At 34.5% G+C, this 20,222-nt stretch overlaps 4 protein-coding genes and 2 non-coding genes across 10 annotated transcripts; 4 read left to right on the top strand and 2 right to left on the bottom strand.

Moving 5' to 3' along the window:
* Window positions 1-1,077: 1,077 nt before the first annotated feature.
* Window positions 1,078-3,608, bottom strand: LOC140047137 (mediator of RNA polymerase II transcription subunit 22-like). 3 transcript variants are annotated; one of them, XM_072091974.1, is made up of 4 exons: window positions 3,579-3,608; window positions 3,022-3,163; window positions 2,819-2,899; window positions 1,078-2,333 (listed from the first exon to the last, which is right to left on the bottom strand). In XM_072091974.1, the coding sequence occupies exons 2-4, from the start codon at window positions 3,151-3,153 to the stop codon at window positions 2,115-2,117; spliced, it is 432 nt and encodes a 143-aa protein (XP_071948075.1). In that variant the 5' UTR covers window positions 3,154-3,163; window positions 3,579-3,608; the 3' UTR covers window positions 1,078-2,114. The 3 variants fall into 3 exon arrangements, with proteins under 3 accessions (XP_071948075.1, XP_071948072.1, XP_071948074.1); XM_072091971.1 differs by having other exon boundaries at window positions 3,566-3,599; XM_072091973.1 differs by having other exon boundaries at window positions 3,456-3,581.
* Window positions 3,609-4,531: 923 nt separating this feature from the next.
* Window positions 4,532-7,212, top strand: LOC140047136 (large ribosomal subunit protein eL8-like). Its single transcript, XM_072091970.1, has 4 exons — window positions 4,532-4,880; window positions 5,544-5,764; window positions 6,270-6,470; window positions 7,033-7,212. Exons 1-4 carry the CDS (start codon window positions 4,535-4,537, stop codon window positions 7,132-7,134), a joined length of 870 nt encoding a protein of 289 aa, XP_071948071.1. The 5' UTR covers window positions 4,532-4,534; the 3' UTR covers window positions 7,135-7,212.
* On the top strand, window positions 5,924-5,997 carry LOC140048151 (small nucleolar RNA SNORD36). The gene has a single exon (XR_011845059.1). It is a non-coding gene; the product is annotated as a small nucleolar RNA SNORD36 (small nucleolar RNA).
* Window positions 6,540-6,616, top strand: LOC140048150 (small nucleolar RNA SNORD36). The gene has a single exon (XR_011845058.1). It is a non-coding gene; the product is annotated as a small nucleolar RNA SNORD36 (small nucleolar RNA).
* A 442-nt stretch (window positions 7,213-7,654) lies between the features above and the next one.
* Window positions 7,655-16,635, top strand: LOC140047132 (glomulin-like). Its single transcript, XM_072091965.1, has 15 exons — window positions 7,655-7,685; window positions 8,372-8,485; window positions 9,073-9,195; window positions 9,712-9,811; window positions 10,209-10,485; window positions 10,810-10,918; window positions 11,264-11,487; window positions 11,681-11,765; window positions 11,985-12,116; window positions 12,281-12,439; window positions 12,746-12,855; window positions 13,108-13,301; window positions 14,991-15,058; window positions 15,429-15,535; window positions 16,157-16,635. The coding sequence occupies exons 1-15, from the start codon at window positions 7,662-7,664 to the stop codon at window positions 16,161-16,163; spliced, it is 1,833 nt and encodes a 610-aa protein (XP_071948066.1). The 5' UTR covers window positions 7,655-7,661; the 3' UTR covers window positions 16,164-16,635.
* Window positions 15,674-20,136, bottom strand: LOC140047133 (D-galactonate transporter-like). Of its 3 annotated transcripts, none has more exons than XM_072091966.1 (7): window positions 19,957-20,136; window positions 19,114-19,279; window positions 18,466-18,888; window positions 18,018-18,072; window positions 17,578-17,769; window positions 16,790-17,080; window positions 15,674-16,493 (listed from the first exon to the last, which is right to left on the bottom strand). In XM_072091966.1, exons 2-7 carry the CDS (start codon window positions 19,269-19,271, stop codon window positions 16,107-16,109), a joined length of 1,506 nt encoding a protein of 501 aa, XP_071948067.1. In that variant the 5' UTR covers window positions 19,272-19,279; window positions 19,957-20,136; the 3' UTR covers window positions 15,674-16,106. The 3 variants fall into 3 exon arrangements, with proteins under 3 accessions (XP_071948067.1, XP_071948068.1, XP_071948069.1); XM_072091967.1 differs by lacking the exon at window positions 19,957-20,136 and adding an exon at window positions 19,842-19,878; XM_072091968.1 differs by lacking the exons at window positions 19,114-19,279; window positions 19,957-20,136 and adding an exon at window positions 18,999-19,085.
* Between the last annotated feature and the right edge of the window lie 86 nt (window positions 20,137-20,222).

Genomic DNA, 20,222 nt, shown 5'->3' with positions numbered 1-20,222 from the left:
TGTTGCAACTGTTTTTTTTCTGTTAATAAAAGAAAAAAAAACATAAAATAGCATCATTACAGTATTGGTTTCATTTATTTACCATTTACCCCACAGTACCAACAGAATACAAACTGCAGATAAGAAGGGCACACATAAATCTCAAAATGAAGCTCTTTTCCATATCACCTTGCTAACTTAATATTATAAATCGTTCGCAACATTATACCAATTGAGAAGGCATACTAAAATTACTTGGGTCAATATCTGGCTGTACTAATTTATTTTGTGTAGACAGATAGTAGTCATTGGCGACAAGAAACATAGTTCACTTCTTTAGATCGTCTATGCTGGTTGTACCCATTAATGCTCCTGTGCAGTATTCACTTGGTCATATCATAAGTGTACAAGTTGTTTGCTGGCTGTACCCATTAATGCTCCTGTGCAGTATTCACTTGGTCATATCATAAGTGTACAAGTTGTTTGCTGGCTGTACCCATTAATGCTCCTGTGCAGTATTCACTTGGTCATATCATAAGTGTACAAGTTGTTTGCTGGCTGTACACATTAATGCTCCTGTGCAGTATTCACTTGGTCATATCATAAGTGTACAAGTTGTTTGCTGGCTGTACACATTAATGCTCCTGTGCAGTATTCACTTGGTCATATCATAAGTGTACAAGTTGTTTGCTGGCTGTACACATTAATGCTCCTGTGCAGTATTCACTTGGTCATATCATAAGTGTACAAGTTGTTTGCTGGCTGTACACATTAATGCTCCTGTGCAGTATTCACTTGGTCATATCATAAGTGTACAAGTTGTTTGCTGGCTGTACACATTAATGCTCCTGTGCAGTATTCACTTGGTCATATCATAAGTGTACAAGTTGTTTGCTGGCTGTACCCATTAATGCTCCTGTGCAGTATTCACTTGGTCATATCATAAGTGTACAAGTTGTTTGCTGGCTGTACCCATTAATGCTCCTGTGCAGTATTCACTTGGTCATATCATAAGTGTACAAGTTGTTTGCTGGCTGTACCCATTAATGCTCCTGTGCAGTATTCACTTGGTCATATCATAAGTGTACAAGTTGTTTGCTGGCTGTACCCATTAATGCTCCTGTGCAGTATTCACTTGGTCATATCATAAGTGTACAAGTTGTTTGCTGGCTGTACCCATTAATGCTCCTGTGCAGTATTCATTTGTAACATGAAGAGTAATACTCTTCTTCAATGTTGTATAGGGGTCATATTAGAGAGGTCATATCATAAGTGTACAAGTTGTTTGCTGGCTGTACCCATTAATACTCCTGTGCAGTATTCACTTGGTCATATCATAAGTGTACAAGTTGTTTGCTGGCTGTACCCATTAATGCTCCTGTGCAGTATTCACTTGGTCATATCATAAGTGTACAAGTTGTTTGCTGGCTGTACCCATTAATGCTCCTGTGCAGTATTCACTTGGTCATATCATAAGTGTACAAGTTGTTTGCTGGCTGTACCCATTAATGCTCCTGTGCAGTATTCATTTGTAACATGAAGAGTAATACTCTTCTTCAATGTTGTATAGGGGTCATATTAGAGAGGTCATATCATAAGTGTACAAGTTGTTTGCTGGCTGTACCCATTAATGCTCCTGTGCAGTATTCATTTGTAACATGAAGAGTAATACTCTTCTTCAATGTTGTATAGGGGTCATATTAGAGAGGTCATATCATAAGTGTACAAGTTGTTTGCTGGCTGTACCCATTAATGCTCCTGTGCAGTATTCACTTGTAACATGAAGAGTAATACTCTTCCTCAATGTTGTATAGGGGTCATATTAGAGAGGTCATATCATAAGTGTACAAGTTGTTTGCTGGCTGTACCCATTAATGCTCCTGTGCAGTATTCACTTGTAACATGAAGAGTAATACTCTTCTTCAATGTTGTATAGGGGTCATATTAGAGAGGTCATATCATAAGTGTACAAGTTGTTTGCTGGCTGTACCCATTAATGCTCCTGTGCAGTATTCACTTGTAACATGAAGAGTAATACTCTTCTTCAATGTTGTATAGGGGTCATATTAGAGAGGTCATATCATAAGTGTACAAGTTGTTTGCTGGCTGTACCCATTAATGCTCCTGTGCAGTATTCACTTGTATCGTGAAGAGTAGTACTCTTCCTCAATGTCATATAGGTCCTTTGTGAGGTCATCTCGAAGCTGTATGAGTTTTACATCAATATCTGTCTGTACTCCCTTTAAATAACGTGACCTTTTGGTAATGGCTTCATTAACTGATGGAAAGTCATTTAGAATAAGAAACTGTTTGATGTCGGCTACGAGTGTCATCAGGGATTCACCAGCTCGAACCTGAATACAATATTAATTTATAAGAATTATGTACGAAATTTTACATTACACTTTACAAATGTCATTTTTTGTACAATGTCCACCAAAAGGTCACTTCCACCAGATTTGTACCCATGTTGCTAAATAAAACATACATGATTAGGATTACTAAGTAATAGAAACCATCATACTACTTGATCTAGGGGTAGTGATGGGGTACACGCTCCCCCCTCCCTTTTGACAGCTAAACTACTTGGGAGTCAGTGCAAAATCTGTTTTTGTGTCTATTCTCACTTCTGGTTATTTTATTAGTGACCAAATAAATATTATTATAATTATTATTACTTTTTTATATATAGATATTTTTGACAAGACTATTATTATTAATAACCTGTCAGCAAATCTTCCTTTGAATACAAACATTCTGAACTACAACAATCAGAAGCACGGAGCGACCAGCTGCCGGCGCTCAGCCAATCAAGTCGTCGGTAATGTTTTGTACTTACTATATTTGCAGCTCTCACTTGCATCTCATTATGGTCTTGTTCTCCTTGTGTTTGCTGTGATACTTGACCTACTTCTTCAACCTGTAAGAAAAAGTACCAAGGTTAACAACCAAATTTAGAGTATTGTAAAAGCCATTATGCAGGTTTGAAAAGTGTATAAAAATATCATTAATATTAAATAATATAAATTGTAGTTGACATACTTTTGCGAGTTTGATTATTTCTGTGAAATTTTCAAGCATTGATCTAACGTCATCTTTGAGTCTCTTGTTGTATGATCTTAACAGATGGTCTTTACTTTGAGGTATGGAGGAACGTTGTCCAGCCTGTGCCATTATTATAATACTGTATAAAAAAAAGTATAAAACGATTATTATTTCAATTTCAATGTGGTTCAGTGACAGTATTCATTAACAATATTTAGGTCTACGGTAAATAGAAAAACAATGGAGTGCATTTCGACGAATGTGGGGCACCATTCTATAACCGGCGGCCGAAATGACCGGTATGGCGGCCGAATGATCAGACACCCGGCATAGCTAGGCTATAAAATAATAATTAGAAAATAGAGGGCCTTAAAATACTAAGTAATAATACAAAAATAGTGATTTAGCTAGGCCTGAGTTACGATATATACCTGATCGAACTCTAGCATACAGAGAATATGCATAGTTTCAACCTTTAGATTCCAAATTAGTTTAAACATTATTTATGCTTATAATGAAAGCTAGGCCTAGGCCAACTTACGTGCCAAACGCACCTCTTTCTCGCTGTCCCGACCTGCTGTCCCTTGTGTTTTTTTTTGTCTCAGTTTTTCCATCGCGCCCCCTATATTTTAAAGAAATCAAAGAAAAGCAGTTCATGAGATGCAATATTAAATTTATTTTTGAAGAATTATTACAAATATTTTTATTTTAAATGGTATATTTGTTAACGAAATATAAATTAGTGTGTATGATATTTCCATTCCATTGTAGAATAATACTTTATATTTTAGACATTTTAAATTGCGTCGCCTATAGAGCACTTTTCATTGATGAAACAATCCCTCAGCCTCTCAACCTTCGGCCAAAATGGTGAGTGTTCGTAAATGAATAATGTCTGGAAAAATCTGTTTATATCTAGAAAATCACCGTCAATAATTGAATTATTAGTAATCTCATGAAATTATATGACATTTAGAATTAAACTTAAGTAAATTTGATATATTAAAATATTAGAACAGCTATGTTATATGAGATTATATGAATACGTGTCTGATCTAATCTAGGCCAACAATACATACATCACCATACAGGAAAGGATAAGCTTTAGTCGCGTAGTCAGATCACAGGGTTGGTGTCACTATGAGGGTAGATAGTACTGTAAATCATATGTTGTCCGTCTAGATCGAATGAGTTTTTCCATTTGTGTTTTCTCTGTAATTTGGTTTTGACAATTTCGTTTTAGGCCCTAATAAATTAAAACAATGAAATATTTGTACAAATTGCAATAATAATAATTAATTTGATATGGTTCCATTAATTAATATAAATTCAGTAACTTTATTAGGCTAGGCCTGGGCTAGTCATCTCTCTATTTAGCTAGAGACCTACTGTAGACTAGGCCTAGGTAGGCTGAATAAACTTTAGCAGTTACATAAAAGCTAGGCCTAGGTTTGATATAACTAATAAGCTTTAACCAATTTGATGCACTCTGCTTATAAATAATAATTGCATGTATGAAGATATGCATTCTCTCATAAATAAAACATACTGTGAGATTTCTAAATTATTTGTTCTTAATTCAAAGCCAAAAGCCAAGAAAACAAAGGGAAAGAAGGTAGCTCCGGCACCTTACGCAGCAAAGACCGCTGCACCCAAAAAGGTCGTCAACCCACTCTTTGAGAAGCGACCCAAGAACTTTGGTATTGGCCAAGACATCCAGCCAAAACGTGATCTGACACGTTTTGTAAGATGGCCCAAGTATGTACGCTTACAAAGACAGAAAGCTGTACTTTATCAACGACTTAAGGTTCCACCAAGTGTCAACCAGTTTTCACAGGCTCTTGACAGGCAAACAGGTAATAAATGAAAAAGGAAAAAGAGATCAATAATGACATATATTGTATGGAAAATGTAACTTTCTATAAACCAATTATCCGGTACTCATTTACTACGTTTCAACTATTTTCACTCTTCAGTGGCCTTGGTCATGCAAATAACTTGAGTATTTGATAATTGGTTTATTGAAAGTTAATTTTTTATACAATATTATTTTGAAACCAGATTAAATTTTTCGAGAATGATTCATGGAGCAATAACAGTGTCGAGAACAAGCCCTTATATTCTACTTTAAGCCCAAGATTTACTGGAACAACAAGTGCTGTTACGAAGTTTATAAGCTCACCCCATGTAGATTAAATGTTACCCCAGTGTGAACATACTGTATATCATAGTGATACTCCAATGATGCACTTGAATATTTGCTAAATGAATGGCATTGTTGCAAATGAAATAAGCTTTTACAAACTGAGGCGTATCACTTTCATATCTGTACATTAATAAGCCAAAGGCCTATAATGAGTTCAATTGGTTGGTGGATAAATCTTTAATACAGTTACTAACAGGTTGAGTGTATATCACGTCCTAGCATTACTAATACTACCCACATGTCTGTATTCAGAAGTCTGTATTCAGAAAATTAATTATTACTTACCATGTTAAATTTGGTCAATGTGTTACAGCTACTCAATTGTTCCGTCTTCTGAACAAGTACCGCCCAGAAAACAAGGAGGAGAAGAAAGCTCGTCTTCGAGAACGTGCTGAGAAAACCGCAAAGGGCGAAGAAAGTGCTCCAACTAAGCGTCCCCCCGTTGTACGCCAGGGAGTAAACACAGTCACTTGTTTGATTGAGTCTAAGAAGGCTCAATTAGTTGTCATAGCTCATGATGTAGAACCTATTGAGGTGAGGTTATACGATTTTATTTTGTTTTTCGTCCTGTCTACACTACCAAACTAGTTTGACAAAAAAGCTTGATGTGCCCAAATATGGTAGTGTTATGCCCAAATATCCATGTATGGGCACATCACATTTTTTTGTCACATAAAGTTTGATAGTGTTAGCTTGCAATGATGTTTGAATTTCTTCACCTGAATTTATATGTGGATAAAAAACCGAGCTTTTTAATACTGAGCAAGCACATATACACTCAATATACCATTCTTTTTTTTCAATTCTAATTTTATGTACACACAGTACAGTAGAACCCTTTTTTGGGACCCCTATTAAGGGGACACTTTCCCATAAAATGGAGGAGGATATTTATGGAACACTTTTGTTTGTGCATATTTTTTGGTCCTGAAGTTGTCCGCTCTACTCAACTGTATTAAAACTTATTAAAATAAAGTTAGTGGTTAAAAGAAATTGAAACTGCAGTGTTAAGTTCATTGTTTCTGATAAATGATTATAGATCGTCATGTGGCTTCCAGCACTTTGCCGCAAAATGGGCGTGCCATACTGCATTGTGAAAGGCAAAGCTAGACTCGGGCAAGTGGTTCACAGGAAGACATGTACCTGCTTGGCTTTCACCCAGGTAAACAGTGAGGACAAGGGCTCACTCAACAAACTTATTGATGCTGTCAGAACCAACTACAATGACAGATCTGAGGAGGTAGGCCATTGTTTCACTATTTTTAATCCTAAAATGAAAATAGAAATATAATTTTACTGTACAGAGTGCTTGCAATGATGCTTGAATTTCTTCACCTGAATTATACATGTGGTTACAAACTATTGAGCTTTTTAACCCTGAGCAAGCCAAACACATCCTTAAGTTTACACTTTCCAAACAGATATGGGCACATCACATTTTTTTTTGTCACATTATGTTTTATTATAATTTAATACTGAGCTTAATTCACATGCCATTACATTTAATAAATATATAAAGCTCTGTCTACACTATAAAACTTTATGTGTCAAAAAATGTGATGTGCACATTTATATGGACATGATGATGTCATATCACTACCATATTTTGGCACATCTTACTTTTTTTGTCAAACTAGTTTTATAGTATAAACAGAGCTTAACAATTGTGATATTGCAAAATAGAATAAAAAGACTGGTTTTGTCTGTATCTACCATAAAAACTGAAACCTCTATCATGTCTAGATTACATCACTATTACTTGTGCTATATTTTTTCATAATTTGATCAATTTTCTTTTGCAGATCCGTCGCCATTGGGGAGGTGGTCAAGTTGGCAAGAAGAGCCAAGCCAAGATTGACAAATTTGAGCGTCTTAAAGCTAAAGAACTCGCCAGTAAAGTTTAAACAAAAAAAACAGGACTAAATATCATGAAAAACTGTCTTTACTCTGTAAAATTAAAATGAAATAAAAAAAGAAAGTTACTTTGTCAGTCTGTTTTGTTTTTAGTTTTAAGTGGTGGTGTTATCATTTACTTATACAACTGTACGATGGTATTGTAGTCTGTATATTAAAACTTGTTTTGTGTTGATCATTCAAAAACTCATAAAGTAGTTTTACCAGGGAGTTAAAACAATAACTCCCTGGTTTTACCTCGTTTTGATTTAACTTTCAAATAGTCAAATAATAATCCAATATTACTGTGATGGAACTCAATAATAACATTTAATCGGTATAGATATAAATTATATATATTTATAGACTTCTCCGTCTCATTAATAATTTACTTTGATTTGAACAACTACATTAAAATTACTTTTAAATTAATGCATGTGATTTTTAAAATACTCATCACACCACGTGGTGGTGTACAATGATACTATAGAGGGCGGTTTTTCATAACAAACTAAGTTACAACAACATGGCCGATGAGATGAAAGAAGTGTTACTTTCTTTAGTAGGTTTTAAAAACATTTATAGCACGTCACAAGCGAAATGGTTTTTACTGTTTAATTATGCATATTCACTAGTTTCAGCAGGCGTCATTCTCTCTTTCTATGTGGGCTAGGCCTAGCTTAATTTAATAATTTTCTAAGCCTAGCTACTAGGCCTCTAACTAGTAGATAACTGATAAGCTGGCATATATAGGCCTAACACTGCTGTTGCTACCAGCTACCCATCCGCCCGGCTACTCGATAAGTGTGAACTATAACTTAAAGTGTCTGTCTGGTTTATGGGCAGAGACTACCCAAGTAAAATACGGTATTTGGGCCTAATTTTTATAGATGATTAATCTAAACAATGAATGGTTGGCTGTTAACCAGTTAAAAATAACATTGTTTTAATACATTTTATGTACAATCAACACCCTCTCTCTAGATAATTAATAATAATAATTCATATTAATAAGTTGTGTTGTGTATAGAACTTAAAACTATTTTAAAATATATTTATTACATTCTTGAATCGCAATGAATTGTTAAAAATGTGAACCTGGTGTGTTTCTGTAATGTATCATTGGAATAATCACCATACATATCTAAAATAAATAACCCACAGTCCAACAATGAAGTTGTAAGGGAGCCAAGCTCAGGGAGTGTTAACTTCCCTCTAACCTGGTATTGTATTCCTTTGTTTACTTAGGAGGAGAGAGGAAAAGTAGATGAAGATGTTTGTATGCGATTCACTGTAGCTGCTAAAGTCTGCCTAAAACAACAACAGTCCGACATTCTCATCGATGCAGTTACCAATCATGAGGTAGGGATACAATCTGTATACAGGTATTTACAAAAGCATAATTTTCCGACACTTAACTAATTGATTTCTGCCATTATGAAGTTACATCATAAACATCCCCCATCCCTCTCCCCCCTTTATTTACACCTGCAATTTGCTCCAGTAAAGAGAAGATGATATATAAAAACTTTACTTGACATACCATACATAGTTGAAACTAAAGCTTGATTCCCACAAGGACAATGCAAGGATGACAAGCAACGATTCAAATAATACCTGTACATTGCTAGTGATTGGTCAAAGATATTGCGTTGCGATTATATCCTTGCTTTACCTCCTAGTGGGAACCAAGCTGTAGTCTATTAACTGCATACTTGAGGAATATAACCTAAAGCTCTGTCTACACTATCAAACCACCAAGTATGGTGGTGATATGCCTAAATATAGTAGTGATGTGACATCATCCTGTCCATATATGGGCACATCACATTTTATTGTCACAAAAGTTTTATAGTGTAGACAGAGCTTAAGCTATAGTTTGTGTGCATACTTTCACACTATAAAAAATATCTTTCATAATCTACATAAGTGTTTTCGTCTATTTTTAGGTTCTTCTACTGCATACAGGCTGGGAGTTGCTACCAATCATATGTCCTTATTTGGTGAACACTGAAGAAAGGGATGATGTAAGCTATGAAAACTGTGTGACATTGTTAGAACTCATTGCAAAGGTAATATATATGTTTTTAATTCACTGTAATGTTCAATGAACATTGAGTGGTTTCTAGAACAAAATAGTAAAATGGGATTTTTTAAACAGAATCCAATACAAAACTTTTGAATATAATCACAATACTAACGAACTGCACGAAATACTTTAAAATTGAAGCGTGCTACAAATTGCCTGTAAATTGAGCTCTGTCTACACTATCAAACTTGATGTGACAAAAAAATGTGATGTGCCCATATATGGACATGATGTCATATCACTACCATATTTGAGCATATCACTACCATATTTGAGCATATCACTACCATATTTGGGCTCATAATTCTTTTTGTGTCAAACTAGTTTGATAGTGTGGTTAGAGCTTTAGTGTGTAGAAGTTTATCAAATTGTAGTGTGCTGTAATCGTACAAGAGGGCATTTTGGGAGTGCGTTTTGTGAGTGGTCTGCCACAGGTACGAATTAATATGCAGTTGAGGCTGAGATAAAACTATTACGTTTTTGTTTAAATAATTTGTAGGTTGGCAAACCAAAGGAAATAGTGCTTGGTCTATTGGAACAAATTGATCGTTTTCTTGACTACTCAGTGTTTCTAGATTTCATAAATCCTATTCAGACAGGTAAGCTGAGCATATTGGAACTGGCGTATAGAATAGCAACAGAACATGACTGGCTGGCTGCATAATTAAAATGAAAATGCCTGGTAACATTAAAATCTAAATGTCTGGTAACATTAAAATCTAAACATAAAGCTATTGGAGAAATTCATTTCATGTTATATATAGTAGATAGTCCATTTTAAATATTACAGTTGTTAGGTGGCCAAGTTCAATCTGCAATGAGATGCCTCTCCCTCTCCCTCTCCCCCTTCTGGCTTTCCACAGTCTATGGTCAAGTAATTACATTTTGTGTAAATTAAATTCTGCACAGGAAAATGTTGGTGGTCACAGAATTTAAATTGAATACTGTAATTTTACTGTTATTTATTTTCTTTATATTGTGTTTTTGTATGTTTAGCACTTTGTCGTATGGAGACTGGATTTGCAAAGAGTCTTGACATAGTCCTGTCAACTATTTATGCCCATGTTAAAACTATACAGCTACCTGGCTATGAAACACTCGCTGAGGAGGAACTGTTACTGATGACACAAGATCCAAATTATAGACGTTTTGAGGAAATTGTGGTGATCTTGATGGACTTTGTCTCTCCATTTGTTTTTAAGGTTGTGCAAGCTAAAAAAGATAACAATTTAAACAAAAACATGCTCACTATCAGGAGAGATATAGAATTATAGTAAGTCTGTTATATTGTATTCACTAGGTATTTGATAAAGTAGGAAACTCAGTGGTGGAAATATCCTAGAAACTGTATAGGGATTCCTGTAGATTTATCAGAAATCCTAGATCCTAGTGCAATCCATAAAATCTTTTTTTTGTACAAAGGTTCACATAAAATGTGTACAATTGCAATCATTTTCTGTATGATAGTGTTTTAACTATGTGACTACCACAACGCATAAATCCACTTTATTTAGTACACTCAACCAATTTATTTTTGTTTAACAATGCCTTAATAAAGTGACGGATCAAAACCATCAGTTTAAATGGTCTTTTTTAGCCTGTTGAAATTACTCGACTATCCTTTGGTGTTCTTGAGTCTTGTGGATAAAGATGATAATAAAGACAAACTACCAACAACATTTTCTACCTGTGCCCAGCAAATAATGGTTAGTGTTTTCCATTCATGTTTGTTTGTGTTGTTCTTACCTATTAAATGTCCTCTCTTTGTAATTTATCAAATTTTTAAAATTTTTTATTTCATACGCATCCAATAATTACTGGATGCATAAACTATTATACAATTTATCGTGCTTAACAACTAAGTCTCATATGAGGCTTAGGAAATGGAGTTGAAAGAGTTGCGAGTTACAACCCTTGCACTAGGTCAGAATTCCCTGGACCTTGGGATTGGAAGGCAAATACATTAACCACCAAGCTACAGCTCTACTAAAGATTTTGATGTAATTTTATTATTTTATGTTAAATATTTAATTCAATCATTATTATTTCAGAAATATTTTGAAGAGATGAATACTAGTTTTACCAATTTAATATTCTATGCATCAAATAACAATGTAAAGTCTAAGCCTAGCAAACAGGAAGGACCAGTAGAAGAAGATGCGTCTTCAGCGGGGGATGATGTTGATAGCTGTCTGCCTGAACATGGCCTAGCTTGTTTTGCGTATCTTGCTCTTTCTGTACAATTGTGTGCAGATCAATTTCCTAGTATCTATAGGTAATTATTCAATTGTAAACAAGAGTAGAACCTTCCTTTGTGACACCTATCCAGGAGGAGAATAAGGATTTAATATTAATTTATTGTACTGTAATCTCATGTTTTTTATAATTTATTAATGGTGGCCTCCGCTTATTGTGACCACCATCCACATTTATAAATATTTAAAGTTTTTTATTTCTTTTCAAATCAGTGGTCAACATGTTTTTCAAGCTGCTTCTTCGTACATCATTAACCTTTTACAACGCCCTCAAGCTTATGCAGTTTCCAAAGGACTTGTAAGTAAAATATTTAAATTATTCTAAGAAATTCAACAACCACAGATCATCATCATCTTCCTATAACATTCAGAATCTTGTTTGAATATACTTGCACATGGGTTGTTTTTATTCAGCAGAGCTTTCTAATTTTTTTCTAAAAATTGTGTGTGCCACACAAAATGAAAAACTGCATTATTTCTTGTTAATGAATTTCAGATTTTTTTAAAATTTATGTAGGACCTTCTAAATTCAACTGTGCATGATGTTGATGATTTATCACTCCCAAGTAAGTGGCTGGATAGCAAAGACTACATGCAAATTGCGAATCTACTTATAACCATTATGATTCGTTGTCCTGTAGATCAACTAGTAAGTATATTATTGACTGATTGAAAAAAATTTAAAATAGGTAGACTGTTTTTTTTGTTTTTTTTTCTTTCGTTTATTAGTAATACAGGTATAACCTTTTAACGTTAAATAGTCAGGTACAGTAACTGAATTTTTCAAGTTAGTCACAACATTCTTTCCTACAGAGAAAAGGTGCTGTTTCATTACTGAAACCATTTATTAAGAAATGGGAGTTCAAAGGTCGCTACCAGTTGCTAAGGAAACAACTAAGGGAATCAAATCATTTTGGTGTTGCTGGTTATCTCATTGGAATTCTTAAAGATTTTGTTCATGAAACATTACAGGTAAAAAAATTAATAAGTAAATTATGTTTATTATTATTTTTCCAGCTGTAGCTTGATAGTTAACATGCTTGCCTTCCAATATCAAGGTCCGAGGTTCAATCCTGACCTAGTGCTAGGGTGTGTAACTCACAACTCTTTCAACTCCACTCCCTAAGCCTCAAATGAGACTTAGTTTATAAGCATGATAAATTATAAAATAGTTTATCCATCCTGTAATTGGTGAGTTACTCTCTGTTGGATGCGTATGAAATTCAATTATTTATTTGTGAATTTAAAGGTCTTTTTCAATGGATGCTTTATTTACAGGATACTTCAAGTAATTCCTGGTTCATAGGTCAACATCTTGTTGACCTCTGTCAGTATGTATTTGACCTTCCAGATGGGGCAGAATCAGACATTTTAGAACAATCCGATAAGTAAGTCTAATGTAAAATTCTAACAATATATTTTTTGAGAAAATAAAAAAAAAATAGTATCAGTAGTCATGGCCGCATTCACCATTCACACTTAGGCGAAGAAATCTAAAAATTCTCCTAAGTGAATAGATCTTAAATGTCTCACAGCAAATACGGCAACTATATATTTATGTCTTAAAAAAGCATAAACACCAAGAAAGTAAAATATGTCAATAAAAATTAACTATTGATTTAATTTCTTTACATCTGAAGAATAATAGCAGCATTAAATTTCCTACGTTACCTGACATTACGAGATAAACTAGAAGTGAATGCAACTGGTGTGTGGACACACCTTAATGACCTAGATGAACATTATTTACAACCGCTTCACAAAGGTTTAGATCTATCAATAGCACATTATGAACTGAAGTTAGAAGAGATACAAACAAAGGGAGCAAAGAAAGGTAAACAAAGCTCTGGAATTTCACATTTTACCCCAAGAAATAATTAATAAATATTTTTTTTTTAATTTATTGTTCTATTACATATATGGCATAGCAATACATTTTTAATTTATTGTTTTTTATTTCAACTACATCCAACATCGAAAAGTCAGCAATTATAGGATGCCTATATTACAAACAACATAAGCGTGCTATTATACAGATATTGACTGCTTAGAGGTTAAATATAAGATTTGACATCCCCGAGGGAATGATATTAAGTTCGAGGAAATATATATTCCCCGAGAACTTAATATCATTCCCGAGGGGATGTCAAATCTTATATTTAACCGATATAAAAGGCAATATCTGTTATATTATATAGCCAAGAACAAGTCTGCTGGGTTGGGCCTCTATTTGTATTGTATTTAAACAAGCCTGCCTAGACACCTTACCTTGCGAAGAATAATATACAGATAATTACTAATTAATGATTCCTTGGCAATAAAATATTCACTTAGGCCTAGGTCGTTTAAATTAACAGAAGAATTTCCATCAATAAGCCTATTAATAATAATATTATAATCAGGTAGGCCGAATAAAAATTTGTCTTCTTAACTTCTCTTCGAGGAGCCGAATCACCGGATGTTCAGCGCGTACTAGTTACTAGGTTACTACACCGTGAGTATTGACCAATCACAAACGGTGTTTCATCACATTTAGGGTGGACTAATAACAAATGAGGGCGCTATGTATGCATAGCTTAAATAGTTTAGAAGATTAATTTCTTCAAGCAAGTTCAGTGGCGCAGCGGTTGAAGCGTTGTCTTGCGATGGAGTGACAATTCCACCCGAGTTCAAGATCGAGTTGATGACTTTTGTTTATTTATCGGCAACGCGAGTGTTGGCACACGAAAATTACACAGTCAATATCATTGAACTCGAGAATCTATATGTTTAATGACAGGGGACACGATAATTACGCAAAAATTACACAGTCAATATCATCGTTCTCAAGGATATATACGATTTACGATCCTCGCAGCGGTAGTCATGTGATGCAGTTTCAACCAATCACGTTCGCGTATTTACATAGGCTATGTAATATACTAAAATAATTGACTTCCAATGCCCTTCAAATGTGAGCCAGTGAGTGGCCGATGGTTAAGACAGTGGAACCGTAATTACGTAGCCATAACATCGGCAAGGGTTTGAGGCTCACTCGCTCCTTGGTTATGGTGGTAGAACTAGTCTTCTCGGATAAGGACTATAAACCGTAGGTCCAGTGTACACATCTAGCTTGTGTGCATTTTAAAGAACCTAGTACATCTAATGTAGTAGTAGTAGTGGGTTACCCCGGTGTACTAGTACACACAGCCACTGTCACTCACAGCCACTGATCATGACTGGACCCTCTGGGAGACCAGCCTTTGACTGAAGAGGTATAAATATTTAATATTTCTGAAAGTCTGGTCGGAATCAATTTTGTGTAGTAGAACAAATCTCCCCCAAAACAGATTCTTGAAAACTTTAAGTTCTCTCAATATGTGCTGTCTTTTAGTTTGAGTTTCACTTGCTTTTTTATATATATATTCAGCGGATCTTCTGTTATTTAGAAATCTGAGAACGTTACCAAATTTGGGAACTACCATTGAATTGAATTTAAGACTGAATTTTAGTCTTTATTATGACTATTTTTTTTTCAATCCAGATGATAGACTGAATGTTTCTGTTGGAGGTCAGGATCTTCCTGCCATGCCAGTTGCACAGCAAAAAGAGGTAAAAAAAAAACAAATAAATCATTAGATGCAAAATTACACAAGCAGTTTGCAGGTTTTGAACACGCACCCACACACCATCCCTGCGCCCCACAAACAAACCGCCTGTTATATGCATATGCATTTTCTGTCATTTCAACGATTTATTTCCATATTTTTCTGTTTTGGGCAGGATGATTTATTTTGCTAAAGTCTACATTTTTTTGTCTTTTAAATATTTTTTTTTGTCCATTAATTAATGTGTTGCATTTAAACGCAAGACCAGAACTAACCGTAATATATAAACTGTAATTTAACTCGGATAAAGAAAAATACATCAATTCAAGTTTTGCGCATCATAATTCATGCTTTGTACAATATTCTTTCGACAGGTTTTAAAATCAGCACAGTTCACCTTTGACCTTATAGCAAGTTTATTAGGCCGAGTTGGAGAAGTGATTTCCACGGAGAAGAGAATGCAAAAAGATCCTAAATTATGGTGAATAAAGTTTAATATCAAATTGAACTATGTTGAATGGCATTTGGTGTTCTATTTCAATTTTGAATTGATTCAAGAGAAATAATAATAATAAGATCACAAAAAAACGAATGAGTGTGCACAAATATTTATTGCATTTATTCTGAATATTTTATAAATATAATTATTATAATTAAATTATATAGGGTGCACTTTTGCATATACAGTTACTAAGTAACAATTAGATAGTTTTTATGCTATATATACATACTTTAGTAACAAAAAACCTCAAGTAAATATCCTTTAAATCAGCCTACATTGTGGCTGTTAAGTATAATATTGCCATAAAACAAATTGCTCATCAATGTATAAGTTATAATTGTAACATAAACATAATTATAAATTGTTTAATTTAAATAAACTTTATGGATATGTTTACACTATACTTTATGTGGCAACAAAATGTGATGTGCCCATATATGGACATGATGATGTCATATCACTACCATATTTGGGCACATCACCTTTTTTCAAACTAGTTTGATAGTGTAGACAGAGATTTACATTACAGATTTGGCAAGTATTTGAAGATTTATGTATTTAAAAAAATTGATTTATTTAATATATTGTTTTCTGATACAGTTCTTGATGACTTTCGTATCAACAAACAAGCAACGATGCTAAACAGGACACCAGCTGTCACTAAGCAACCAACAATGAGTATCATCATGGTAACGCGCCAACCATACGCATCTGTCATTGGTGTCACCAGCACATTCAAGTTGCCACCAATCATGGTGTAACTGAAGTAATAGACAGCTAGACATGAGGTAATGGTGTGTTTGGGTGAAATGTCAATTATTACTGATAGCCCCACTCCCAACCAAAGCTCAGACAGCGTTGCAAAGGCTAGCAACCAATAGAAAGCACCAGGTGGAGGAGTAAGTAATGCACCAACAAACAAAGGACTTGCTACAAACTGAAGATTAAAAAAATATATTCATTGAGAATTAATTAAAGAACAATTTTGGACACGCAGTTTGTGGTGTCTCTCTGATTAGGTATGTGTAATATTGTTTTATTCAGCATTCATAAAATACTATGGTAAAAAAATCAAACAATTTCTGATTGTTGTAAGTTCATTTTATTTGTCCAAAAGGAGATTCATGTTGAAATACAATTTCTAAAAATTAGTTGAAGGTTAGTAATACAGAAAAAGACAAAAATACTTAAAATAGCGACAAAATTACTCTGGTGAACAATGAATTAACTTACCGTACTTAAAATAACGACCAGTAAGCGGCCAGCAGATCCCCAACGTCTGGACAGGTAGTCTGCTAATAACCCGCCTATAGCTGTTCCTATACATCCAGTGACCACTGGAGACCAAGTCATGAATATCTCGGTTGGGTAATTCGGGTAATAATGGTGAAAGTAGTTGTTTATGTTATATGCAAATACGAATCCGCTACCGTTTCTTACACTCATTGCTAAAACGAGCATGATATGCTCTGGCGACTTGAACACTCGTAGCGTCTCCATGATGTTTACTTTTTTGTTGGTGATCTGTAATATGAAGTTAAAAAGTAATGTGATTTTAATGGTTGCATACAGTACAGTATATTCACATGAAATGTCTCCGATTGAAGTTATTCAAATCTAAACTTTTATATATTTTAATACAGTAATGATCAGATCTGTTAAACAAAAACAGAAATTGTCATTTTATGAATTTTAGGCCCTGCCTCCCCCTATTTCAAAATCCTGGATCCACCACTGTCCAGTAACACCGCAGAAGCTATAATTAAATGAAAGAAAAAAACTCCAAACGGTGGCAAATTTAGAGTTAAGTTAAACCAAAGTTAAGTTTGTTTGACAGTTTAAGATTAGTCTTGTGTTGATTGAGTATACAGCCCCAGGCCCCAGGCATGGCCCCAACAACCGGCCCCAGGCATGGCCCCAACAACCGGCCCCAGGCATGGCCCCAACAACCGGCCCCAGGCATGGCCCCAACAACCGGCCCCAGGCATGGCCCCAACAACCACCCCCTCCCCATTACCTACTGGTTTGTCATGTGGCTTTAACTCCTTAACTGTAATGAATATTATGACACTTATCACCAGTCCTGGTATGCCACTAAGCCAGTAAGTCCATCTCCAACCTAACGCTTCATCCAACACCGATAACAAGAAGGCTGAACCAAACCCGACGAAAACACCAATCTGCAACGTTGCTATTACGATACTGCGATGTTTCTAGAAAATACAGGCATAACGACAAGAATTAAAAATGTTTCCATTTTGAAATCTTCAGTTTTATTAGATTTTTGATTTGCGATAACCAACCTAGATCAGGTCAAACGATGTGTGTTGTCGCCTGGACCTAGAAATCATCAAACCTGTGTTGGGACAAATCGAAGGCTTCCTATTGTTAGTGCCCACCATGTAAAACATTGTAGTACTAAATTGACTACCGATCTAAGAGAATAAAGATTTTTTCTTACCTTTGAAAAATAACATGAGGCAAGAGAAGAAGAAAAAGTCAAATATGGAGCCTCACTGAAAGAGAAATTAATTTTTAAAATATTTATTCAGCAAAAGAAAATGCTTGTTTCATTTTCATTCAAAACTAAAAAAGTCAACTAATAGATTTAATAATGCAAAATGCATGCAAAAACAAATAAGATAATTGAACAACATTATACTATAAAATTATACTACAATACTTTTATTAGAAATCGTATTAGAATTATTAGATTTAAAAAAATCCTCTAAAAATCTGTAATTTTTAAAATATCTTTGTGCTCAACAGAAACGTGTTTTTAATCGAATTGAATGTTAATTAACGAAAACTTGTGCGCTGAGTATTAACTTAACGTTGAACAATAATATACAATAGCGTGGAATGAAAATATAGTACACAGATGAGTGCTCCGCCTATACTGTACTTACAACAGTGCCAGCATCATTCGGACAATAGCCACTTGCCAATACTGAGTAGCCCATCCTGTGACTAGCGTAGCGATGCTCCAACCAAACACACAAATTGACAGAATAGTCTTACGATTGAAACTCTTTGCTTCAGATACCAAGCTAACTGGAATGCCGGTAAAGCTTAAAACTACCATAAACAGCGGTCCGACTAGGAGTTCATATGTAATTCCTGTACCAGAATACCACCATTTACAAAACTCTGTTAGATTTTTGTCGTCGCATCTTGCTCCATCATTCCAGGAGCAGAATTGAACACTACTTTCATTTATTTTATTTTCTTTTAGAAAATGTTCTAAAGCTGAAATATTTGAGACATTGCACTCTTTGTCCCCAAACTCAAGATCTTGTGCCATGCTCTGATTGGTTGAAATCAACACAAACCTGAAAAAAACAAAAAATAAAAATGATTTAATATAATAAATAAAAGAACCAAAATTGAATTAGACTTGTACAGTTGAGTGTAACCAAGGCAATCTAACAACAGTACATACTATGTACATATTCTTTGCAGCGCGCAGTGTCTGTTATTGGTCGTGGCACTGATCGTGTCACAGCCACAGATCAACCCTTTTATCTCCGGAGCTCAGCTGTTAGATTGTGACTAACCTGCATAGCTGATTCAGTATATTTCCAACCATCAATATAATTACAACGTAGACCGCATAAGGACTAACAACTTGCACAATATCCTTCGCAGGAACTTTCTTCTCTCTTCCCGAGTTTAGTAATGGTTCGATCTCACTTATGTTATTCTCTGTTGCCATGGTTTAATCTGTTGGAAAAATATCATTAGTTGGTCAGTGTACATGGAGTAATACTGCTGAAGAAATAATTGCGTAAAAAAAGTTGATTTTTCTTTTTGTAAATATTAATTTTAAAAAAAATGTTTGCATGTGTATCACGAAGGCTAATTTGCAACTTTATTGTCACATTTACAACTGAGGTGCACATTACAATTTGTTGACATTACAATTTGAATTAATTAATTTATTCTTTCTTTTGACTGGATTGCATTTTCAGTAACTTAGTACTGCTTTTTGGCCCAGTTACAAGAAATAAAAGTAAAGAAAAGTTATACCATATATACAGAGAAATAAAAGCATACATATTAATTTAAAGATATAAAAAAACGTTAATGTGTTGACACAAAAAATCATGGTAGTGAATTACAATTCATAGCTATAAATAAATGTTACTTCTTACATACAATGCATTCTATTAGAAATTATGAGTTGAATTTTAAAATTTTGGGCAAAGAATTATTACATGGAGGAGTTATACATCTATGGTTATTAACTACTAAGGATAAAAACAGAGATTTAAGATCCTCTGACCGGATAGGACTTTAGTAGTGCCGTATGATAATCCTCAGGATACCAGTCATTATACAGTAATCAGTATATCTAGCATGTACTTTAAGTTACTACTATTTTACTGTATGAAATTTACCAGGGTGTTTACCACCACTGGTTCAATTCTTCTTGAGGATCTGGTGGTTTAATATGCCATAACATTAATTTCGTCTACACAACAAGAACAAAAGGCCAGGCAGTGTAACTATGCCATAAAATTAATTTCGTCTACACAACAAGTACAAAAGGCCAGGCAGCAGCAGCTCTCAGCAGTCGGCTCCAGGTGACGAGCTGGAAAGACATGATTAAGTTTGTCTATGAAACGCCGATAGTGCTTTCTGTCAACAAAGTATATATCAGCAA

Source organism: Antedon mediterranea, chromosome 4 (assembly GCF_964355755.1).
Source record: "Antedon mediterranea chromosome 4, ecAntMedi1.1, whole genome shotgun sequence".
In the NCBI taxonomy this organism is placed as follows: Eukaryota; Metazoa; Echinodermata; class Crinoidea; order Comatulida; family Antedonidae; genus Antedon; species Antedon mediterranea.
Note: the sequence above shows the minus strand (reverse complement) of the source record. Positions and strands in the feature narration are given on the sequence as shown.

Bases quoted from the DNA above. Each gene is read 5' to 3' on its own strand.
- LOC140047133 (XM_072091966.1), bottom strand. From the start codon at position 19,271: ATGGCAACAGAGAATAACATAAGTGAGATCGAACCATTACTAAACTCG. The intron at 18,889-19,113 runs GTTAGTCACAAT...TGTTTTTTTCAG, and splicing joins ATACTGAATCAGCTATGCAG to GTTTGTGTTGATTTCAACCA. The intron at 16,494-16,789 runs GTAAGTTAATTC...TTTAATCTTCAG, and splicing joins TGGTCGTTATTTTAAGTACG to TTTGTAGCAAGTCCTTTGTT.
- LOC140047132 (XM_072091965.1), top strand. From the start codon at position 7,662: ATGAAAGAAGTGTTACTTTCTTTA. The intron at 8,486-9,072 runs GTAGGGATACAA...GTCTATTTTTAG, and splicing joins ATGCAGTTACCAATCATGAG to GTTCTTCTACTGCATACAGG. The intron at 10,919-11,263 runs GTTAGTGTTTTC...TTATTATTTCAG, and splicing joins CCTGTGCCCAGCAAATAATG to AAATATTTTGAAGAGATGAA.
- LOC140047137 (XM_072091974.1), bottom strand. From the start codon at position 3,153: ATGGCACAGGCTGGACAACGTTCCTCCATACCTCAAAGTAAAGACCAT. The intron at 2,900-3,021 runs GTATGTCAACTA...TTTTTCTTACAG, and splicing joins AAATAATCAAACTCGCAAAA to GTTGAAGAAGTAGGTCAAGT. The intron at 2,334-2,818 runs GTAAGTACAAAA...TATTGTATTCAG, and splicing joins AAGTGAGAGCTGCAAATATA to GTTCGAGCTGGTGAATCCCT.
- LOC140047136 (XM_072091970.1), top strand. From the start codon at position 4,535: ATGTATGAAGATATGCATTCTCTCATAAATAAAACATACTGTGAGATT. The intron at 4,881-5,543 runs GTAATAAATGAA...AATGTGTTACAG, and splicing joins GGCTCTTGACAGGCAAACAG to CTACTCAATTGTTCCGTCTT. The intron at 5,765-6,269 runs GTGAGGTTATAC...AAATGATTATAG, and splicing joins ATGATGTAGAACCTATTGAG to ATCGTCATGTGGCTTCCAGC.